Source organism: Taeniopygia guttata, chromosome 1 (assembly GCF_048771995.1).
Source record: "Taeniopygia guttata chromosome 1, bTaeGut7.mat, whole genome shotgun sequence".
NCBI lineage: Eukaryota > Metazoa > Chordata > Aves > Passeriformes > Estrildidae > Taeniopygia > Taeniopygia guttata.
This window is the reverse complement of record NC_133024.1, coordinates 69,016,206-69,036,070: the sequence shown is the minus strand read 5'-3', so window position 1 is coordinate 69,036,070 and position 19,865 is coordinate 69,016,206. Positions and strand designations below refer to the sequence as shown.

The window sequence follows — 19,865 nt, the reverse complement described above, 5'->3', positions numbered from 1 at the left end:
ACAAGTACATCCTGGTATTTCAAAGGAATTACTTCAAACAGGAGATACTAGTACTTCAGTCCACTCTCAGAGTAAAGCTGGGTAAAATACTGCTACCAACAAGAATGTTATTTCTTACATTTGAAATACATTTTTCTGGGTTAATGTTCTTAAGACTTGGAGCTTTGTGCATTCTGAACAGAATCTCCTAACCACAAACTTTAACCACTCCCCTGAAAATCCGGACAGGTTGTAGGGTTATCTGTTGATTAACAGAAAATGTTTTAAGAATATTAATGCCAGGGAACAGAACATAACCTAACATCAACTCCTTCCCTCCTAAACTAACACTTAAATCTTATTTCACTTTTAGCGCACTAGAGATGTACCTGAGTTTGACTTTAAGATGGAAAAGGACAAAATCTGTTGTGGTTTTTTTTTTCTGTTTGGATTATTTTCTGAGAGAAGAAATTAATAAAAAAGTCATTTCCTGACAAACAAGCTTCTAGTCCATCCTTCCTTCTACGGGATGCCAGAAGAAGCCATTTTGACTGTTATTGCAAATAATATAACAATGTGGCTTGCAAAAAGAACTTTAGGACATTTTAAAGAAGACACTGAATTGATAAAGAAGAACAAGCTCTTTCAGTAAAAGCAAAGGAAGAAATCATAACACTAATTTATAATTTAACCTGTGCATTCAGCTCCTCACAACCTTAAAAATAGACACCTTGCCTTACCTCTTGAGTTTCTTCTCTAATATACAGAATACTGACTTGTCTGTTTGAAGAAGCTCAGGGAGCTGATTTAGTAGACAGTTTACAGATATATTGGAATTTAACATTAAAATATAGGTTAATGACAATTATTTGGCTCCATGTAAGCCACAAAAAATGTTTTTAAAAGACTGAAGAACTCAGCCGCAGCCAGACTGCGCTATTTCCTAATGAAAAGATCAATGGAACACAGTAAGACGGTAATGCAATTCTGAACACCCACCTTTAATTTTTCCTTGCCTTGACTTACGGGCATTCTGCATGGCTTGTTTCTTCTGGTTTTCTGAGATTTCCATACCTACATCAAAATGTAAATTAGGGCACTAGTACATAAATACTGTATCTAATACTTGATTGCATTAAATTAAAACAAGAAAGTAAACTGTATCTTAAACAATTTTTGGTAAATCTTAGTGCAATACACCTGAAGTTTTTAGAAGTATATTTTATATTGTTATATGAACTTAAAGAGGGTTTTCCACTGGGATAATGACAGATAAGTCCAGATAACAAGAGATTTAAAAAAAAAAAAAGGTACTAATTAAAATTTCTGAAATCTACAAGTCATCAAGTAATAGATCACAAATTCAGAATCCTTTTGTTTTTCACTCACTCTGAGCTAACCTGGGTGACAGACTGGAGTCACTGCTAGTACAAATTTGGGTATCTTTACCTTCACTCAGAGGAGAGTATCACAAAATCTGGCAGAAGCAGGCTGTGATGTGGTTTTGGCTGCATATTTCTGGGGCTGGATCCCTCACTCTCTCACTTGGGTTTCTCATACATACTTGTGTAACTTACATGAGGCACATGGGTAACCCTCTGCTATTTACTATCATTGACAGGTGTATGGCTGAGCTGTGGTGACTAAGATATGACAGACATCTGCTAGAAGGTGGCATCAGAGACTGGTGCTGTCTGGAGCCCAGATAGAGGCACTCCAGTTTCCTCTCCCTGTGCACACCACAGTTGAGATACATGGAAATGTCACATTTGCACAAAGTGACAAATAGTTGCGCATGCTGTTTCATTTCATGCTGTGCATAAGGCTGCATTTGACAAATATGCACAGAAAGAGTACAGAAGCTGTGGTTCAAAGCCAGAATGAAGTGTAGTGTCTGCTTCAGTTCCATTTTGCATCTTCCCTCACTTCTCTATACTTTTAAAACTCCGTTTTCTATCCTGAACTTATGAAGAATTTATTACAAATCAGCCTAATAACTTAAAACATCCACAATTTTTGGGCAGCAATATTTTATTTATTCTGCAGGGTCTTGTGTTTTTTTTTTCCTTTATAGAAACAAGGAAACAGATTCTTAAAAATGAAAGCAATTTCATCAAGAGAGATCAGACCACTTTCTTAGGGTTACTGTTAGTGGTTTGGAGAAGCATTTTCTGGCTGTGGTCTCTTCTCTCATATATTCATAAAAGCTAAGAAAAGCTAGATATGGTTTGAGAGACAATGACTCACACCAAAGTGTCTTTGAAAATAGAAGTAAAATGTCATTTGCAGTTCTGAATTGAAAGAGTATTATTTGTTCTCTGAGTGGTCAGATTAGAGGCTTTGTGTATAGTCCAGAAAGATAGCTTACAAAATCAACAAGACAAATTTAAACCTGAGGTTGAGATCAGTGGCATTTTTCCATTGGTTTTGGCTAAAGGAAATGTCCAATTATGCCCAAAAAAAAAACCAAAAAAAATTTTAGAAAAGAAACAGTCTTCTGGTTAATGGAGAAAACATCCAAGCCACTGTGGCTCACAAGACCAGATAGACATTAGCTATTACAACTCAACTAGCTTTCCTCCGGTTCATCATACCTGCCCCAAAACAGGAACATCAGAATAGTGAGTTGCAACACTTGAAAAGCAACTTTACAGAAGGCTGGATGTTACATGGGCAGAGAAGACTGCATGTGCCTATGTGCCATTATCAAACATACAGTTTCTCTTTTAACTGGTTTGGGTTTTTTTCCCCACTATATTGCACTGTGCCTGAAGAGCATAAAGCACAATGGACCCTCCTTGTGCAGCTCTTGCACTCAGCAACCATGGGAATTTTTGACCCAGCCCCAAAGCAAGGGTTAGTGCTTTTATGACAAATCTCACTGCCAGTGCCACCACCACTGTTGAATGGTTACTCTTCTGAATATCATAGGTCGATTTTCATGAGGTCCCAGCAGAATAAATATTTTAGGGCTGTAGCTGCTACACCTTTGCAGTTTCCTCTGCTTGGGGATTTCTGCAGCAATGTCACTTAGGAGGAATGATAACACCAAGACAGACCTGTGGCTGCCCACGGCAGAGCCTCAGGAGCATCCTGACAGACAGCATCTAACTTGTTCAACATACTTTCCCAGTGCTCCATAAAATAACCACCCTCGAGGCAGTGCAGTGTTGTAGCCTAAAGGCCCACCGGTGAAAGGGTTGCAACCCTCCCTTGGAGAGCCACTCCTTAAGCCACTGACTTCCAGTTAGGGTGAGAAACACACCCACCCAAAGTGCCTTGCTCCACGTATGTTAATATGTTGTTACCTATTGGTTCGGCTTCTGACGCCCCACCTCCAAAGTTGCACCCAATTTGTTCCTGTCTTTTCCCCACCCCTGCTTTCTCTTATAAATAACCCATTCTCTCTGTGCTTGGGGAACTGGCTGCCATTGGCCTCCTTCACAGAGTGCCCTGCACTAAATAAAGGCTTTCTCTGTGGAACGCCATACAGTGCTCAAAGTCTCTTGCTCTGTCTCACCTCACAAAGAGCTGGAAATTCACTAGCCGGGCTGGGAGATGTGCCTGTGCCCCTGGGCAGTCCTTTTCAGGACAGCTTCTTCAAGGACTGTCGCGGCACTCCACCATCAGACCCCACTGCGGCAGTGCAGAACTCAAGAATGCTTCTTCTTAGAAAGGATGGGAAGGGAAGCGTTCACTTGTTCACTTTTTATCTTCTTTACCTCAGTCTTGCTCACAAAAGTGCAGGAGCTGTTTTTACTCAGTAGCATCCTTCCATGTCACTGTATTATGGTTCACATTGTATACTGGAGTGGAGTCATTCTGTAACTTTGTTGTAAGAGGGACTATGTGGACAATTATGATCAGATCCTCAGCATTGCTCTATTACCCTCTGATCACCTTCACCCTTTGGCAATATCCACTATTTTACAGTTCTGTGTAGGTGAATTAGGGAAAACAGCTACCTCCCACTCGTGTGAGCACAAGGTGATAGAGCAAGGCATGAAAGCCATCAGCATTGAGCCCACCAACGCTGACTGTAATGTCACACTGTGACATTCAGCACTGGAGAAGGGTCGGGTTTGCAAAGTCTGAGGGAAGTTTAGCTGAGACTCCTTCATTGTTTACTCTAGACTCAAGATGACTGGGATTAATTGCAACTGTTGGTGCAATGTGGAAGGGTTAAAACTGATTTTAAATTGAGAATGAATTGGCAAGCTTTTAAGGATTTTCTTCTCCTTATGGACTGTCTAAAATACATATGGAAGAGGCCTTATTTTCGTCATACCTACAACAGTATCAAACAAGAGAAAGCCACTAAGATCAAAAGGGTTACATTTGCAATGTAAGGGTTATTCCTGTCTTCCTATTATTCTGACCACGTGTTTTACATGATCATGGAATATAAGGTCTGGCATCTTGTTTAAGTTTTAATAATTTTTGAATTGTATCATCCACTTCACTGCACTTCCAGTGTTAACCTGATGTCACTCCAATGCCTCAGCCTCAAGAATGTTATTGAAAAGGAGAAGTTCTCATGCAGCCAACATACACAGATACACTAACATTTTAGAAACACTAAAAAGAGTTTTCTGTTTTTAAATGAGTGTTGCTGATTTAAAAATTAGTGTTGCTTTCTTTGTATATGTTTTGCCAATGAAATTTTGCTGGAGCCTTTGTCACTGATCTTAAAGGATGCATGAAACAATGCAAAACCAAAAAAGCAATCGTAACTATACATTGACACAGAAGACACACTGTCCTTGGAGTGTCCCACAGGCTGCAGGTCTAAAATCGGTCCTAGGATTTACTACCTTTATTCCTGCTCACTCACTGCTCTGTGCCAGTACCAGAGCACTCACTGCCCAGTGGTGCTATTGCTGGGTCTGTAGTAAACGACACCATACAACTGCATGGGCCTCCTGGACACAGGAGGTGCTACTATAGCAGACAGTATAAATCTACAATTATTGCCCCTTGGCTTTGTAAAAAATGTCTTTTACAAACAGATATTTTTGACCAATCATTCATACAAAAGTGCTAGGATTTTAGATGGACTTTTACTATTGATTGGTCTTTGTGAATTGCATCTTGTCATATCTCATTTCTCATTCTGCTCCATCATGCACCAGAATCATATGGGTGATGCTACCTGCCCTGGACCTTTGGCCCACAGTGAAAGGGCAAACACACCTGAATAGGCTTCACTTACACAGCTAAACATCATGTCAGGTAAGAAAGGGACACCAGCTCAAGAAGACAAGAGTGCACATCTGTACAAAACAAAGAAATGCAAAAGCAAGTTTGTTTTAAGCACTGTTTAGAAATTGTTTCACTCACCCATTTCCTTGTCTTCTCTAACTCTTCTCCTTTCATTTTCACATGCCTCCATCCATTTCTTTTTATCCTCCTGTTTTTTTGCACAGAACAAATGAACGTCTTCTGTTGCTCTGTTTATTATCTTAAAAGCATTCTTGACACTGATGTTAAAATCTTTGTCTCTCCCATCTTCGGTGTCCACAATTTCTGTCTCGTCCATGTCAATACGATCCTTGTAATACAAGATGTCCCTTCTCAGCAAGTCCTTCTTACAGAACACAAGCTGATGGTCAAAAAGGAAGAAAGTCCTCTGCTGGCTTTTGCCTTGTTTTGATATTTTGGTCAGTTCTCCTGAGTGGATCAGTTCAGAGCTTCTGGCTAACACATCTGGTCCCTAGGAAGACAGATATATAGATATGTAGTAAGTAAATAATATTTTAAGACCTCACCGTGTGTCTAACCAGTCTCACTGTATAATCAAGTCCTCCGTTCACTCACTTTTCTTGTATTTTTATTTTTAGATTTGAAAATGTCACACAATGTAAATAATATCAGAGAGGTAAATCAATGTGGTTCTGCTCTACTTTATTGCTGCATAAACAGAGGGAAACATTTAAGTCAGTGAAAGAGGTTCCCATTCTGACAGAACTACCAAACTTCCAAATGAGAGTCAACATTTTTAAAAGCTCCATTTTGCCACCTCATCTCAAAGGCAAGTGTCCATGTTAATACATACTGCTCTTCCTGAACTATAAACAAGGTTAATCAGTAACAGAAATATTGTAAATGAAGCAACTGGACTTTTAACTGAGCAATGACCACTAGAAAAGTAGATACCATAAACAACCACCTACGCAGAAAGACTCCTGCAGGGGACATCAAGTATTGTACACAGTACCTTTGCTCAGGAAAGGCACAGGCTGACACTCACCTCCCAGTCTACGATAGAGACTTGCCAACGGGCAATCTTGTCTATGCTTTCTAGTCTCCGTTTTCGCTCATTGATCAGGCATGCCACATTCTTCATGGCCTCGTATGCAGCTTTTATGTTGCTATAATCACTGGGAAATATAAGCACATTTCAAGGATCACTTATACAATAAACATGATGCAATCACAAACCATGAAAATGATGCAACCACAGTGCCTGCAGTATTAGCCCACATTATTCACTCATCCTCTACTCAGGTACTTAAAATAGAGGAACTTTTACTTTATTGAAAAAAAGGATTCCCACTATTCTAAACCCCACATAGTAGCCTGTACAATTCAGTGCTGCTGTACTGCTAGGTTTGTCTAGGAGCAAATTATTAGATTGGTGGAAGGAGGCAGAAGAGATTGATTAATGAACTGCAACACTGTCTGTACTGAAAACAATGGTAAAACTTCCACTGACATCAGTGGTGGCTGTAATTCACCAAAGGACTGTGTATTTAAGTGAGATTTTAGCGGGATTTTTTTGGGAAGGGCATTCTTTTAATTATGTCTAACAACTGTATTTTCTCCTTCTTGTTCCAAATGACTGGGTCAATGAACACAAATGGGGAAATGCTAGGTGGACAGGAACAAAAACTAAAATCAATCCCACACAGGGTGAGAGGAACTCAAGAAAATGGGTACCAGAGAGAGGAATTAAAGGAGACAATATGAAGAAAGCATTCCATTTCTAAGGAACAAATCTGTAAGAGTAATGATGGTCACCTGCCTCCTCCTGTTTCGGAACTAATGCAATGAACCCAGGCCAATCCTCCTGTCCTTCCTGCAATGCTCTGCTCACCTCCTTCATGCCTATGAATCTCCCCAAGTTTGCAGGCAGGCTTTTTTTTCCCCTCTGAATAGCATCCATCTCTCCTTCACCTTTGTCAAATGGAGTCTCTCAGAAGAGAGAAGGGAAGAGACATATTTCTTGCTTAAGGAGTCCCAGCAGAGCAGCTGCTTTTCCTCTTTTATCAGTGAGATTATCAATAACAGGATCCTACTAACGTCAGGGAGATGTCCCACAGGGTGACCACATGATATCCATACTGCTACACTTGGCCTTCCTTATCTCAGTTCCTTTTTTCTCTGTTGGTATTTATTCCACACTTGCTGCACAACCTGTAGCCTTCACAGCAGGCTGTGCATATTGGAACTTCAACTTTTTTATGAAAACAAAATGCTACCAAAACCCCTAGCTGTCTGGAGCTTTCCCAAGACTCCGTGTGGGTGTAAATCTGCCTGTTTGTGAGCATCTCTGCACAGTGGGTGCCTCTCTGTGATTGAAGGCATCTCTGGATGCTGTGCCACACAGGAGGAAAATAAGTACAATGGGAGGAAGGTGGTGAGACCTCGATGTCACTTTATCTGCAGGTTTAATAGGTCACAGGATAACCTTTCTAAAATTAGCAACAGTAAAAGAGAAACTCTAGTTAGTAATTCTTATTACAGCACTTCCCAGGTAGCCACAGAACTGAACAGAGGCATTTCACATGCCTCTATTGCACTAAATGTGAGTGCTTTACACACCTCGTATTTTGCCCCTGGCAAAAATCCAGTGGTTTCCAAGGGGAGTTTTCTCAAGGTTAAAGCACTGACTTTGACCAACAAAAGATTGCCTCAGGCTTCATTTGGACTTTGAGCACAGGGGTCACAATGGAATACTTGCTTGAAATTATACAAGATAAAAAGACACTTATAGATAAAATCTTAATTTAGTAAAAGATTGAATCAGTGCAGAGGTATACCAGAAAGGCTATCTGCCTTTTTATGACTTCAATTTTTATTTATGCCAGCTGAAAATCTAGTATCTGGACTTTACTACAAATAAAGGTAATGCTTATTACTACAAAGTTTTTCAAACAAATTATCTCCGACCTTATTCAGGTTGTGGTTATTTTCTAAGGCTCTTTCACCTTTTCTTACATCCATAACTTTTATGAATCTTCCCCTCTTCCTCTTTGTATTTCTTTCTCCTTGACTTCTTTTGACACACTGGCCTTTTTTTCACTCTGAATTACAAATCCCTCCCTGCATCCTGTTTAAACACCATCTTCTTCTCCTTCTCCCTCTTTGACTTATTCCTCATTGTGTCTTGCATCCTCTCAGTCCCCTGTGCTGCACTTTCAGATACTGTTTTTGTGACTGATTTTGATGGTTCCAAGAAGCCCTATTTATCGTGGTCCATGGCAGTTTTGTTCCTGATCTCAAAAGCTTCACTACTGTGTCACCCAGAAAACTTGAGTAATTAGGTGTTACTACTATTATAGAATTTGTTATTAGTTCTCTCACCTGTGCTCCTGAGTGGTGTATTTGAGCAATTCTGCAAGCTGCAAAGGATATTTGCAGATTTTCTGAACAGGCGTGAGAAGGAAACCATCAATGGCAATGTCAATCATCTGCTGAAGCAAGCGACAGGCCTCGAAGAAGTGGCGGTATTTGCCCTGCTTCATCAGTCTGGAGAGTTCAATGCAGGCACTGGGATGATTGTTACAATACTCTGAATAAATAGCAAAGCCTTCTTGCTATCAAAAAAAAAAAGGTACAACTTTACTAAAGTATTTGTCTATAAAACAGAAAAGCTATTTTTGTAATATCAATTATATATAATTAGATTAAATAATAAATTTTCTATATTGCTTCCAGGCTGATCAGCCTTGAAATATGCAGAAATCTACTTTGTAGCTGTCATAACTATGTACCCTTCTTTGTCAGAACATAGAAATAAAGGTCTCTTCTTGAGTCAGGATAATCAAACCCACTCTAAGAAGTATTTTTATTTGAGGAAGACAGCAATAGGCTTAGCAAGTTTCTGTCAAGAACTCACAGCCTGTCTCCCCACTACCTACCTTAACGTCTGTATGAAGTTTTTGCATGCTGAATATGAGATCACTGCAACCTTTTATCATTAGAGTTTTGACAAGGAAACTTAAAACTGTTTACAAAATTACATGATTGCTAAAAATGAGGAGAAATCTAAAACAAATATTTAATTAATTGCAAGATACTTTAAAGATACTTTACATTCTAAAATGCTGCCAGTAAGAAATGCTAAAATGCTGCAAATAAGAAACACTTGTTAGTAAAATCCCCTCCTAATACGGTAACTTGGCTTTTTATTTTAATATTTTGTTAATTTCATAAATAGAATCAACTTTTTCAACCTACATGTTGAAGAAAACATGACCCTATTTCACTTAGATGAGGTTCCTCTTTGTTGTACTGTTTCTCAAGATCCTTCAGAAACTTCCTTTGGAACTTGTAAATATCTTCAATATTTCCAAAAATGGTGCTTAACTGAGCTGTGGTGAACATTCCTGTATGTTTGCGACACTGCCGAATGTAACCCTGAAATGAAATAAAAAGCACTCCTTAGTCTGAGGATGTGAGACAGGTATACCAAAAATGAACGAAATCATTTGAGCTGGCAAGACCCCTGGGGTCTCTAGGCAAGGGAGTGGTTTCCCTGCCACACATGCACAGAAACACAAGTTCAGATTTGCATCTGAGATGTTCACACGTGGATTTTTGGGGTCCAGCCCCTGTCCCAGGGTGCCCCAAATGAACTAGCGTAAAGCCCACTCGCATCTTCCTGTTGCGAATACGCTGCAGGGACTGGACGTGCAAGGAACAGCTGCTGCGCTCAGTCTGACAGCAGTTTTGGCACCAGGGTTCAGGGGGTGCAAAGGTTAACTGATGTGATAGGGGTGATCTGCCAGGCTCCTCCATTTGGCTGCTGGCAGGCAGGCCTCCCGCAAACAGCTCTGGGAGCTGAAATAGCCTTGCAGTTGCTCTGGTGAGGTTTACCAGGAAGCAACACTGACTGTTGCTGGCACTGTTAGAAATATTCCTGTCTCCTCCACAGCCATCTGCTCTGAGAGCTGTGCAGTGGCTACGCTGCAAGCCAGCTACCGCATTTCCTACTGCACCAACATGGAAAGCTAATTCCTGTGTGGCTCCTGTAATGTGGATTGCAGACACTTCTTGAATGTAAAACATGTTTTATGGGTATACTCTAGCTTCATGATCCTGGCTACAACTAGCCTGAGTGATTCATTCGAGGGCTGAGCTTGCAAATTCGGTTACTATCTGTGTAGCTTTTCTGGCTTCATCTTACTTGAATGTATTTTCAGCCTTATGTCCTACTTGCACCACCCTACAGATTCACTCTGAGGACAGCAGACTATCTCTACCCCACATGTTGAGCGTGGCCCATTGCTTCTCTTATGTGTGCTTGTACTAAACTCAGATGCTTTCCAGATATTAAAAACCAGGTATAGGATATACATATTAGAGAAAATTAATTAATATGTGCCAAAGTCTTAACAGGTCAGTAAAATATGAGAGTCATGTCCTAGAACTCAGCTAGTCATGGCAGCAGCATAGCAAATTCTTACCCGGTCTTTCATGCACACAGTCAATCTTACAGGCTTAAGTAAATAATGAATATAAATGATAAAATTTACATTTAATGTTTCAAAATTAGCCAGTTTTGTCCTTTCTCTCCTTTTCTTTTTCTCCTTCAAGATAAAGACCTGATCTAAAAATGGAAAAAAAAAACCAACCAAAAAACCAAAACAAATAAAAACCTACTACTGCCTTGTCTACTTTGTTGTGAATGAAATAATCTAATGCTAAGTGGTGAACTAAAGGATGACAGCATGACAAATGCAAGGACAGACCTACAAACTAAGGCTACAAAGAATATTTTTGTAGGTTGCTTAGCACCATTCCAGATGCAAACCACAAAGACAAGTCAAATACAGGTCAAATGCATCACAACTCATGTCAGAAAAGGCAAACTTCAGTGAAAAGTATTAAGAAGCTTCTTGCCCAAGTGTGACCTTCCAACAAATATTGAGAAAAAAAGCAGAAAACCACCCCCATTTTATGGCTCAAACCAGAAAGGCAGTTCTAAAACACCCTTAGATTTCTTCACAATTCCTAAACATCCATTAAAAATCTCCTCGTTTGAGAAAACAGAGAGAAAAACCACTTTAAAAATACTCTTTCCAAGTTACTTCCAAGAAGTTCTGTCACTGAACTATAAATTATTTTATTACAATTACTCAAAGTTTTCTATACAGTGGCAAAAAGCTCTAAAACTGGACTTCCTTCTCTCATTAATTATGAAAATAGCAGTCAGAGAGGCACTTTTTCGCTGTCAAAAATGGAAGTTTTTTAAAAGAAAGGAAGCAATGGCTCATGGCAGTCATCAGAGAGGAAAACTGTAAGAGGAAATGAAGAATCTGACTGACAGCGTCAGAAGTGCAATTGGGAGTATTTACATATAAAAATCCACTGTAGCTCTCAACTTATATGGAATTATTTGTTCTCATTAGGTCAGCAGAATGTCCTCAGGTTAAATGATGTACCTCACAGATGTCCTTGAGATGCTTGATATAGACACGTTCTGTTTTCATAATTTCCTGTATAACGTTGGTTCTCATCTGATCCCTGTTTTCAGCTATTTTCTGGCGATGTTTGTTAATATCTGAATCTTGTTCTTCATCCTGGATACTACTACAATTTTCTGGCACTTCTTCCTGATTAACTCGCAGCTGCAGCCAGAACAAACAAAGCAATTAGAGTGAGAGCAGAAAGTTTTACAATATGTGGTAAAACTGTTACAAACTTCTTATACTAAAGAGTGGATACAGACATGCAATCATCTTATAGAGAGGGCTTCACAAGAGGATTTATCTCATTGTACTCACTGCATATTCAAATAAAATGTTGAGATTTCTGTCTTTCATGACTTTCTACTCATAGTATTTGAGAGAGACTACGCTGTGCTGTCTATGTACTTGTCAGAGTTCAGCTTATTTCTGACCCGTACTAATAGTTAATGTGTTTGGCCAAGCTAGCATAGGAATAAAAATTACAAAAGTAGACACTCAACCACTTTTGAATGTGCCCCATCTGTATGATGAAGATAGCAGCACCTCCTTTTCTGACTTCTGTCTGACTGCCCAGGTTGTCTACAAATTAGGAAGGGCAAAGGGAGGAACCACCTGATGCTACACTTTTTGTACTTCATGCAGTGTGACCCACGTTTCACTACAGGCTCTCAAAAGGCAGTTCAAACTATTTTCTAAAACATACTTCAATTTTTTACCCTCTGAGAGTTATACTGTCATTAATCTGGGTGAGTTCTGACTGTTGAGCTCAGACTGTAAACCAGATTTCTACACAATGTCCTTGATAATAAATTAAGCCCTATTTTGCCAAGAAATCTCTGCAGCATAGCTCTCCTCTGCCCTTATGAGAACTGTTGTGTCCTCTATGCACTGATGACTTTCTGGTTGAACTTCATGCACTTGTAATCTCTGTTTGAGAAATTCCTTTAGTTACAAAGGGACCAAATGAAGAAGACAGAGTAAAAGTTGTCAGAGGAGCTAAGGGATCTTAGGGTGCAATCCTCTACTGCTTTTTTCCTTGTGAACTTCTTAGGGGTTACACCACTGATGTTCAGCTATATACTGAGGATCAGGTATGAAATGTAATGCCATGAATGTTGCATTCTGCTAGGAATCTTACAATGGTGCAAAAGCAAAAAGCGAAACAGTTACTCACCCTGACAAAGCTAGCTGGAAACCAGGCCTCCTTGTCCTCATTCCTTCCCCACCACCAGTCTTTGTTGGAAGCTTCTAGAACTCTAATGACATCTCCAGCTTTGAAGCCCAGCTCTTGATCATCCATAGTGACATGGTCCCAGAGAGCCTCTGCATAGACGATGGTGCCATCGCTTATCAGCTAAGATGGGAAGAAAATGAGATTGTGAAGGACAGAAGATAAACTATGAAGTGTTTATAAACTACAAAGAGATCAATATAGGTCACTAGATTGCCTACATTACTCCTGTTACAGGATAAAACTAAAATTTCAGATTTTCAGAAATCTATGCCTATTCTCATTTATGAAAACAATTAGAATCTTGCTTCAGAGCAGTTGCATAGGGTAACAGTTACAGTCTGTGATGGTTTAAAACCCAGAGAGAAAATTAAATCCATTCAAACTGTCCCCTTTGCCTCACTCCCTTCCTATAGTGGAGGAAACACTAGGAGAGATTATAGAAGGTATCACAATTTACTTAAAAACTGCAATAACCACAATAATGCTGGTAAAAGAGTGTACAAAACAAAGTTCTACCCACAAAAAGGTATTCACCACTGAGCAAACAAAAACACCTCCCAAAGAAACTAGCTACTGCCACTGAATTTTTTAAGACTATGAAATCTCAGACTGTGGAAAACATCCCTCCACACCCCCCAGCCCTGTTCTGCCCTCCCTGTGCCATCATTCCAGCAACGCAAAGCCCCGGACATTACCTCATTAATTGCTAGCTGTTCCCCTCCGGGCTGCAGGTACCTGGGAGCAGCTTGGCAGAGCTCCTCGTAGCTGTAATCTTCCTCACTGCCATTGTCATCCACTAAGGCTGAAGATTCAGTCCCACCATCTGCAGCAACTAAAACAAAAGTGCAACAGCTGTTTGCTCCATCATTCTTATGATTCAAAGAAAGACAACAATGCAAGAGGAATTGCTGAGAAATTGCCTTTGTTGTCATGAATAAAACAGCAACAGCAGGAGTGGAAAGTAGCAGAGCTCTAAGGAAAACCACCTTTCCGTCATTAAATATGTTTTACTCATTTTTAGAATTTCTCATTTAGCAGCTGACAAAACTTTTGCAGACAAAAAACCCCAGAACTACAACATTTCCTTACTTATTTTTTACCTGTATCAGAAGGAAAGCCCTGATGCCATTTTCCAGGCAGAAGATGTGAGAGCCCCAGCAGCCCCCAACAGTCAGTGGGGACACTGTCACCCCAGGCCAGGTGCCCTCACACTGTCACATCCCCTGCAGGGACATAAGGACCAATGGTTCTGTGCCCACCCACCCGTGAGAGGGGTGGGCAGCCCACATGCAGCCCCAGCTCTGCGCTGGCTGTTGCCACCTCTCCCATGCACTGGGAAGGCTCTGGCAGCAGCAAGGCTCAAGGGGACATGGAGCCCAGACCGGGCACAGTAGAATAGTCCTACAAAAAACCTGTCCCAAAATTGTCCCAAATCACAACAATTTCTTGGTTTGACAATTGTACATTTTCTGACCAAAGAGGCAGCTTTGTATGGAAAGAGAGGTCAGGACTAAAAGGGGCTTTATCTTATTACACAGCCACATAAGCCAGGAAAAACATTGTTACAGTATAGAACTATAAAACCCATTTGGGTTACACCAGTGGGTGACAAATTCTTTTGGCGATCACCTCCACACTGGCAGAGGAAGAGAACTGGGGGCTGACCTCAGGAACAAGTCTGACTGACTGACACCCACACTGCTCAATGCTGGACCCTGTCCAAGTGGGTTTGCCCACTTGTAATGTTCAAACCATCCGGGATCAAGAAGCATTCATGACCAGTGGTCATGTGCTTGAGTGCACTCTCTGGTCCTTGTTAATTTATTCCTAAAGATTTATTCTTATGGCAAGCCCAAGCTGGGAACTAGAGCCTGAAGATCATACAGTGCTCAAAAACGCATTAAAAAGTAAAAAGTCAAATTCAGAATAGGTTGCTAGCACTGAACCTCTTTGCTAAAGGTTAGTGTGCCAAAGGTAAGTTGTCACAAAGTTAACAGAGCAAGTCTTTCTCCTGAGTGCCTGGGAAGGGACATTTAAGCAGAATTATCGAACCTGCCAATTCCAATAAGCAGCAAGGCCAAACAGTAGGATCCTGACACTGCCTCTTCTCTACTCTGCTTCAGACCTGGGCACTGCCTGTCTGCTGAGCTTTGGGCTCTGGATAGGTAAGAGTCACAAGGAGACAACTCCTGGCTTTATTCCATGCACCTACTTCCATCAGGCACTCTGCTGCTATCTGCTATTTACCTTATAGGGAGAAATACTGCAACCCCCCCTCCTCAGGGCACACATACCATCACTAGCATCTTCACTCATCTGAGCATTAATTTGCCAGAGAGATCAAAGCAGACCACCATACAGATTCACTAAAAAACTTGCAAGATTTTTCTTTCCAATAAAATTGGAAAAATATGGCATAGTCTTGATACAACAGAACATGGCTATTTAGCCATTCTGTTCTACTCCCTAGTATTTTAAATAGGCATTCACCTTAACAGTATAATCTGCCTAAGCAGGAAGGATGCAGAACCCCTTTTTAAAAAATCAAGACTTTTTTTTTTTCCTATAAACTCATTAATCTGAGCACTCATAAACTTTTAAAATACATCTTCCAAAACTTACTGAAAATTATTTTTAAAAATCTGCAAATAAGTATTTCATTCAATCAATTTTTATCTTATAAAGCAACACCCAAAAAATTAATCCCAGTGATGCTTTACACATTTCCACTGCACTATCCATACTGCCTGTGGGGTTGTTCCAGTAATAATGGCACATCAAAATAACCTAATTCATTTGACTCCAGACAAAAAAGAACTACAATTTTGTACCAAATCAACAAGCTTACATTGACTTTGTTGGGTAGAATCAAATGAAATCTTGCATTCTGCATCTCTTCCTCTATTGTATACAGACAAATACCAGAGGGAGGGGTGTGCTTTCCCGGTTGCACCAACAGGATGCAAAAAACTTAAGACAGCCTGGGATTGATGCCGATCTCCTAGCAGCTTTTCACCGGTACTGCAGGTTCCCGTGGATGATGACAGAGTGTCATTGGTCAGACCCCCTTGACTGCCACTGTTTACCAGTTCAACCAAAAAACATTGTAAAAAAAGCAAGAGCGAGCATGTTCTACTCACACGTACCCATCTGAAGGCTCTCCAGACTCCAAAACCGTGCCATTGCCCCCCTGGCTACCATGCTGCCGTCAGACCTCTCACAGGTGATGATGCTCAGTCCTACAGGGCTGGTGGAGGATCACAAGAGGCTCTGAGCTGCCCGCAGCTCAGAGGAACAGGCTGCCAGCTGCCTTCAGCTCCCGGCAGTGCCTCTGAGGCCGAGCCCGGCTGGGAACTGCCAGCAGCGCACTCAGCGCTCAGCCTGGCTGCCGCGAGCTCCGCTCTCTGACATCATGGGGTGCCCTTAGGGAGGAAGTTCCAGAAAAGAAACAAAAACCTGGCTGCCTGGCCCTGGCCGCGCTGCGCCTGCAGCTGCCCAGACCGCTCCCACAGAGCCTGAACATCGCAAACACAGCAAGCTAGGGAGTACATTTGTCTTTCATTAAAGCAGCTAAACGTGATTCCAATCTATATTCAAATGACTGCAATCCAGAGGGAGAGATGATGTGGATGGGAGTTGGGAGTTCCTTGTATTACAACACTGTTCAGAGTATCGGTCTATCTTTGTCATACTATACCAGCTGAAGTTCCAGAAGAAGTAAACAATTAAGGTATTTTTTGCACAATTTCTCTTGCTTCACAGGCAAACACTGAATCATTTTTTAGGGCACAAGCAGCACAAGTGTTAAGGCTGCAGGAGACTGCTCCCAGGAAAACAGGGAGTAGGGAGACATTTTCTATTCTTCTTTACCTGAAAACTGTTGCTCAGCTGAGCCTGTCCTGTAACTGGGGACTGCCTCCTCCAGGGATGTGTTCACAAAACCCTGGACGCATTTCTGTATATAATATAGCAACTTCTCAACACTCACTAAAATCCCATGGTTTTCCCAGTGCTGCCTCAGACATAGAAGGAAAGGCCAAACATCACCCTGAAACATTAATGCTGTCTTCCTGCAAAAATCCTATTTGTGCTGCACTCCACAGGAGACTGACAGAAATAATTTTATGAATCTCTCAAATGTCCCTATTATTTCTTGCTGCAAGGACTCTAGTTGGATAGCACAATAAAAACAAGCTACTACACAAGATCTTCATACACAACATTTTTCTTGGCATAAATCATTAAAAAAAAATCACGCTGGCAAACAAAAGTGACACTGACAACAGTGAAGTGCTGATGATCCTGGGACTTGCAAGAGAAAATGTTGCACTTTTAATCAGTCAGATCACAAGATCTTTGCCATGTCAAACCCCTGCCCATTGGGGAAAAACAGTTCCAACTGCCCAAGGAAAACCAGATCAAACCTTACACAGCTCTTCTACAGGACACTTTAATAAAACAACCTCTAAAAAAACAACTCAAAACTCTTTCAGTCTGATTTTTGAAGAAAGGAACAGACTGTATGCTTTTGCCCAATGACTAACCCAATGCCACTGTGAGATGGTGCTTGGATGGAGGGGGCTCTGCCCTCCCTCCTCTGCATGAGCACATCTGGCAAACTGAATCACCACAAAAGTGCTCATTTAGGGTGAGGTGGTGGTGGCTTCATTTCCTTGTAGATGAGCCAGGGACAGGAGGAGCCACGGGCTATCCTTTGTAGTGGCAGTCCACAGTGACCTTGCCCAAATGCATGCTGAGCTGGCTCAGCCACTGTGCAGGGCACTCTGAAAACTCTGTGGGTAGCACTTACTAAAATACTAAAAGCTAGTTTATCCACCTCAAGAAAATTCAGTTCTAGAAACGCCCTTGTATCATAGAACCCTTCATCCTCAGGCAGACCACAGATCACCCCCAACCACTTCTCTGACAGCAGCCAGTAGTAGATGCCAGTAGGGAGGAACATAAAAGTAGATGAGGCGTGTGATGGCATTTTTCTAAATTCCTGTTATCTTCCAGATCAGTCAGATCCCTCCTGGGGCAGAAATTAATATCTTTGTGTTTAATGAACGGGATTTTTCAAACCACTTTCTGATTTTTTTAAACTGTTGGGATGCAAAATACAATGTGTAGCAATTAGTTTTATAGTTTAATTTTACAGACTGTGAAAATTATCTTTTATTTTGAGCCTGCTCTCTGGTGATTTCATTTTGTGCCCTTTAGTTCTTAAATTATTGGAAACAATAACTATTATCTGTTCATTTTTCCTATGCCAAACAGACTTTTATCCTCTTATTGTCCTTTTCTCCATGTTCCAGCGCCCAAGCCACATTAATCACTCCTCCCAGAGACACACACTGAGTCAATTTTCTTGTCCTTCTGCTTTTTTCTATATCGTCCCCTGTAAAAAATGCCTTTTGGGATGGAAAGGAACGGGGAGATGGCCCCCCCACACACCAGTGGCACAATTGGGCCTTCTGTTTTGTTCTCTATTCATTTTCTACAAACTCCTGCCCTTTTATTTACTGTTTTGTCTGTTACTATGCACTGCACTGACTCTGTAAAAGTCTGTTAAGACTGCAAGATCTTTTCCTGCATGGCAATATCCAGCTCAAAGTCCATTCTTCTGTAAGCACATCAGGCTCTTTTCCTCTTCCACATGCATTACCTTGGCTTTACCAACACCTGACGCCAGTGCAGTGCCTCATGTCTCACTTTTACTACTGTGAATAATTCAGCACACCACCAAGAATTACCATTTCATTTTATACTTCCCTTCCCACATCATTCATGCAGACACTGAACATCTGATTCCACTCATGAGCTCTCTCTTTTAGAAAACCAATCACTCTCCTGAGTCATGGAGCTGTGCTCCACACATGCCAAATTCTAGTCCCACATAAAAATATGCAAAAAAAGATGGGTTTGTTTCTCAGATGCTTATAAAAATTGCTTTGCAGTGACAAATAGACAATCTGTTTAATGCAATTTAAAACTTATAGCCTTCAAGCACAAGAATAGCAATTTAAGTCTCAAGGGCAGTTTCCCCTGTGCTGTCTGATTCTTACTCTCTTTCCTACAGATGACAATCTGTTGTCTTATAACACCTGTTTTTCTAAAAATTTACATCTCCACTTTTATCTGCCATTGCTATAAGAAGACAGTATGTAACGTATTAGGCTTTAGCAAGTAACTAAAATAAGATACCATTGGTTTTCAGTGCTTGGGTTTAGAATTTCTTTCTATAATAAAGGGCTTTTGTGCTATCAAATTTCACTGAGCATGAGCAAACAAAAAACTCTCACATGTTCAAAGACAAGGAAGTGCCTTGTGATTTAAGAGAAAAAAGAAAAGAGATCAGAATTTGTGACACTAGTCACTTTAGTATTTTTTTCTGGAGCTACCAAACAGATCCTTGCAACTGCTTTCAAACTGTGAAGTCTATGATATTCCTCACTTGCCTTCAGAGTTTTGATTTCAGAAACTTTTCCTGCTCCACTTCTATGTATGTTGTAAGATCTCATAAAAGTCACATCTAACATAATCAAGGTTGCTTTGGCTTCATTGTCCTGAAAAGTGGCAGAAATCTTAGTTTGTGTATTTGTCATCCTGATGCTTAAGTTTAGGGGACCATTTATTCAAAACCTAAGTACCTGGAGGGATACTGCTCTCAGGCAGTTGTCTAAGTAACTAATACTATTTCATGTGGTTTCCAAATATCAGTTGGAAAGGATAACTAAAAATAGAAAAAATAATTCCTGCTCTGTGATAATAAAAGAGCCTCTCTTTATCGCAAACTACATTATGGAAGATCTGTTATTCTGTGAGTGGTCCTTCTGGAATCAGGGACTGAGACATCACATAATCTCAGCAAGAGTCACAGCATTTGATGTCTAATTTACCTCAGTGTGTTATCTGGATCATTAAATGTACTAAGAAGCATACAGCACAACACACTC

The 19,865-nt window shown here is 40.6% G+C and overlaps 1 protein-coding gene across 9 annotated transcripts in view; it reads right to left on the bottom strand.

Annotated features, from left to right (window-relative positions):
• The window catches only part of SPATA13 (spermatogenesis associated 13), a 146,933-nt gene that overhangs the window by 4,270 nt on the left and 122,798 nt on the right, over window positions 1–19,865 (bottom strand). For 8 of the 9 annotated variants that reach the window (XM_072930659.1, XM_072930678.1, XM_072930670.1 and 5 more), the window contains 8 exons: window positions 13,605–13,741; window positions 12,850–13,029; window positions 11,649–11,834; window positions 9,442–9,621; window positions 8,566–8,798; window positions 6,230–6,359; window positions 5,320–5,692; window positions 979–1,053 (listed from right to left, as the gene is read on the bottom strand). In XM_072930659.1, coding sequence (XP_072786760.1) covers window positions 979–1,053; window positions 5,320–5,692; window positions 6,230–6,359; window positions 8,566–8,798; window positions 9,442–9,621; window positions 11,649–11,834; window positions 12,850–13,029; window positions 13,605–13,741 — 1,494 coding nt within the window. Of the gene's footprint in view, window positions 1–978; window positions 1,054–5,319; window positions 5,693–6,229; window positions 6,360–8,565; window positions 8,799–9,441; window positions 9,622–11,648; window positions 11,835–12,849; window positions 13,030–13,604; window positions 13,742–16,055; window positions 16,215–19,865 lie in introns of those variants that run through there. The other variant, XM_030275228.4, reaches the window with a different exon arrangement.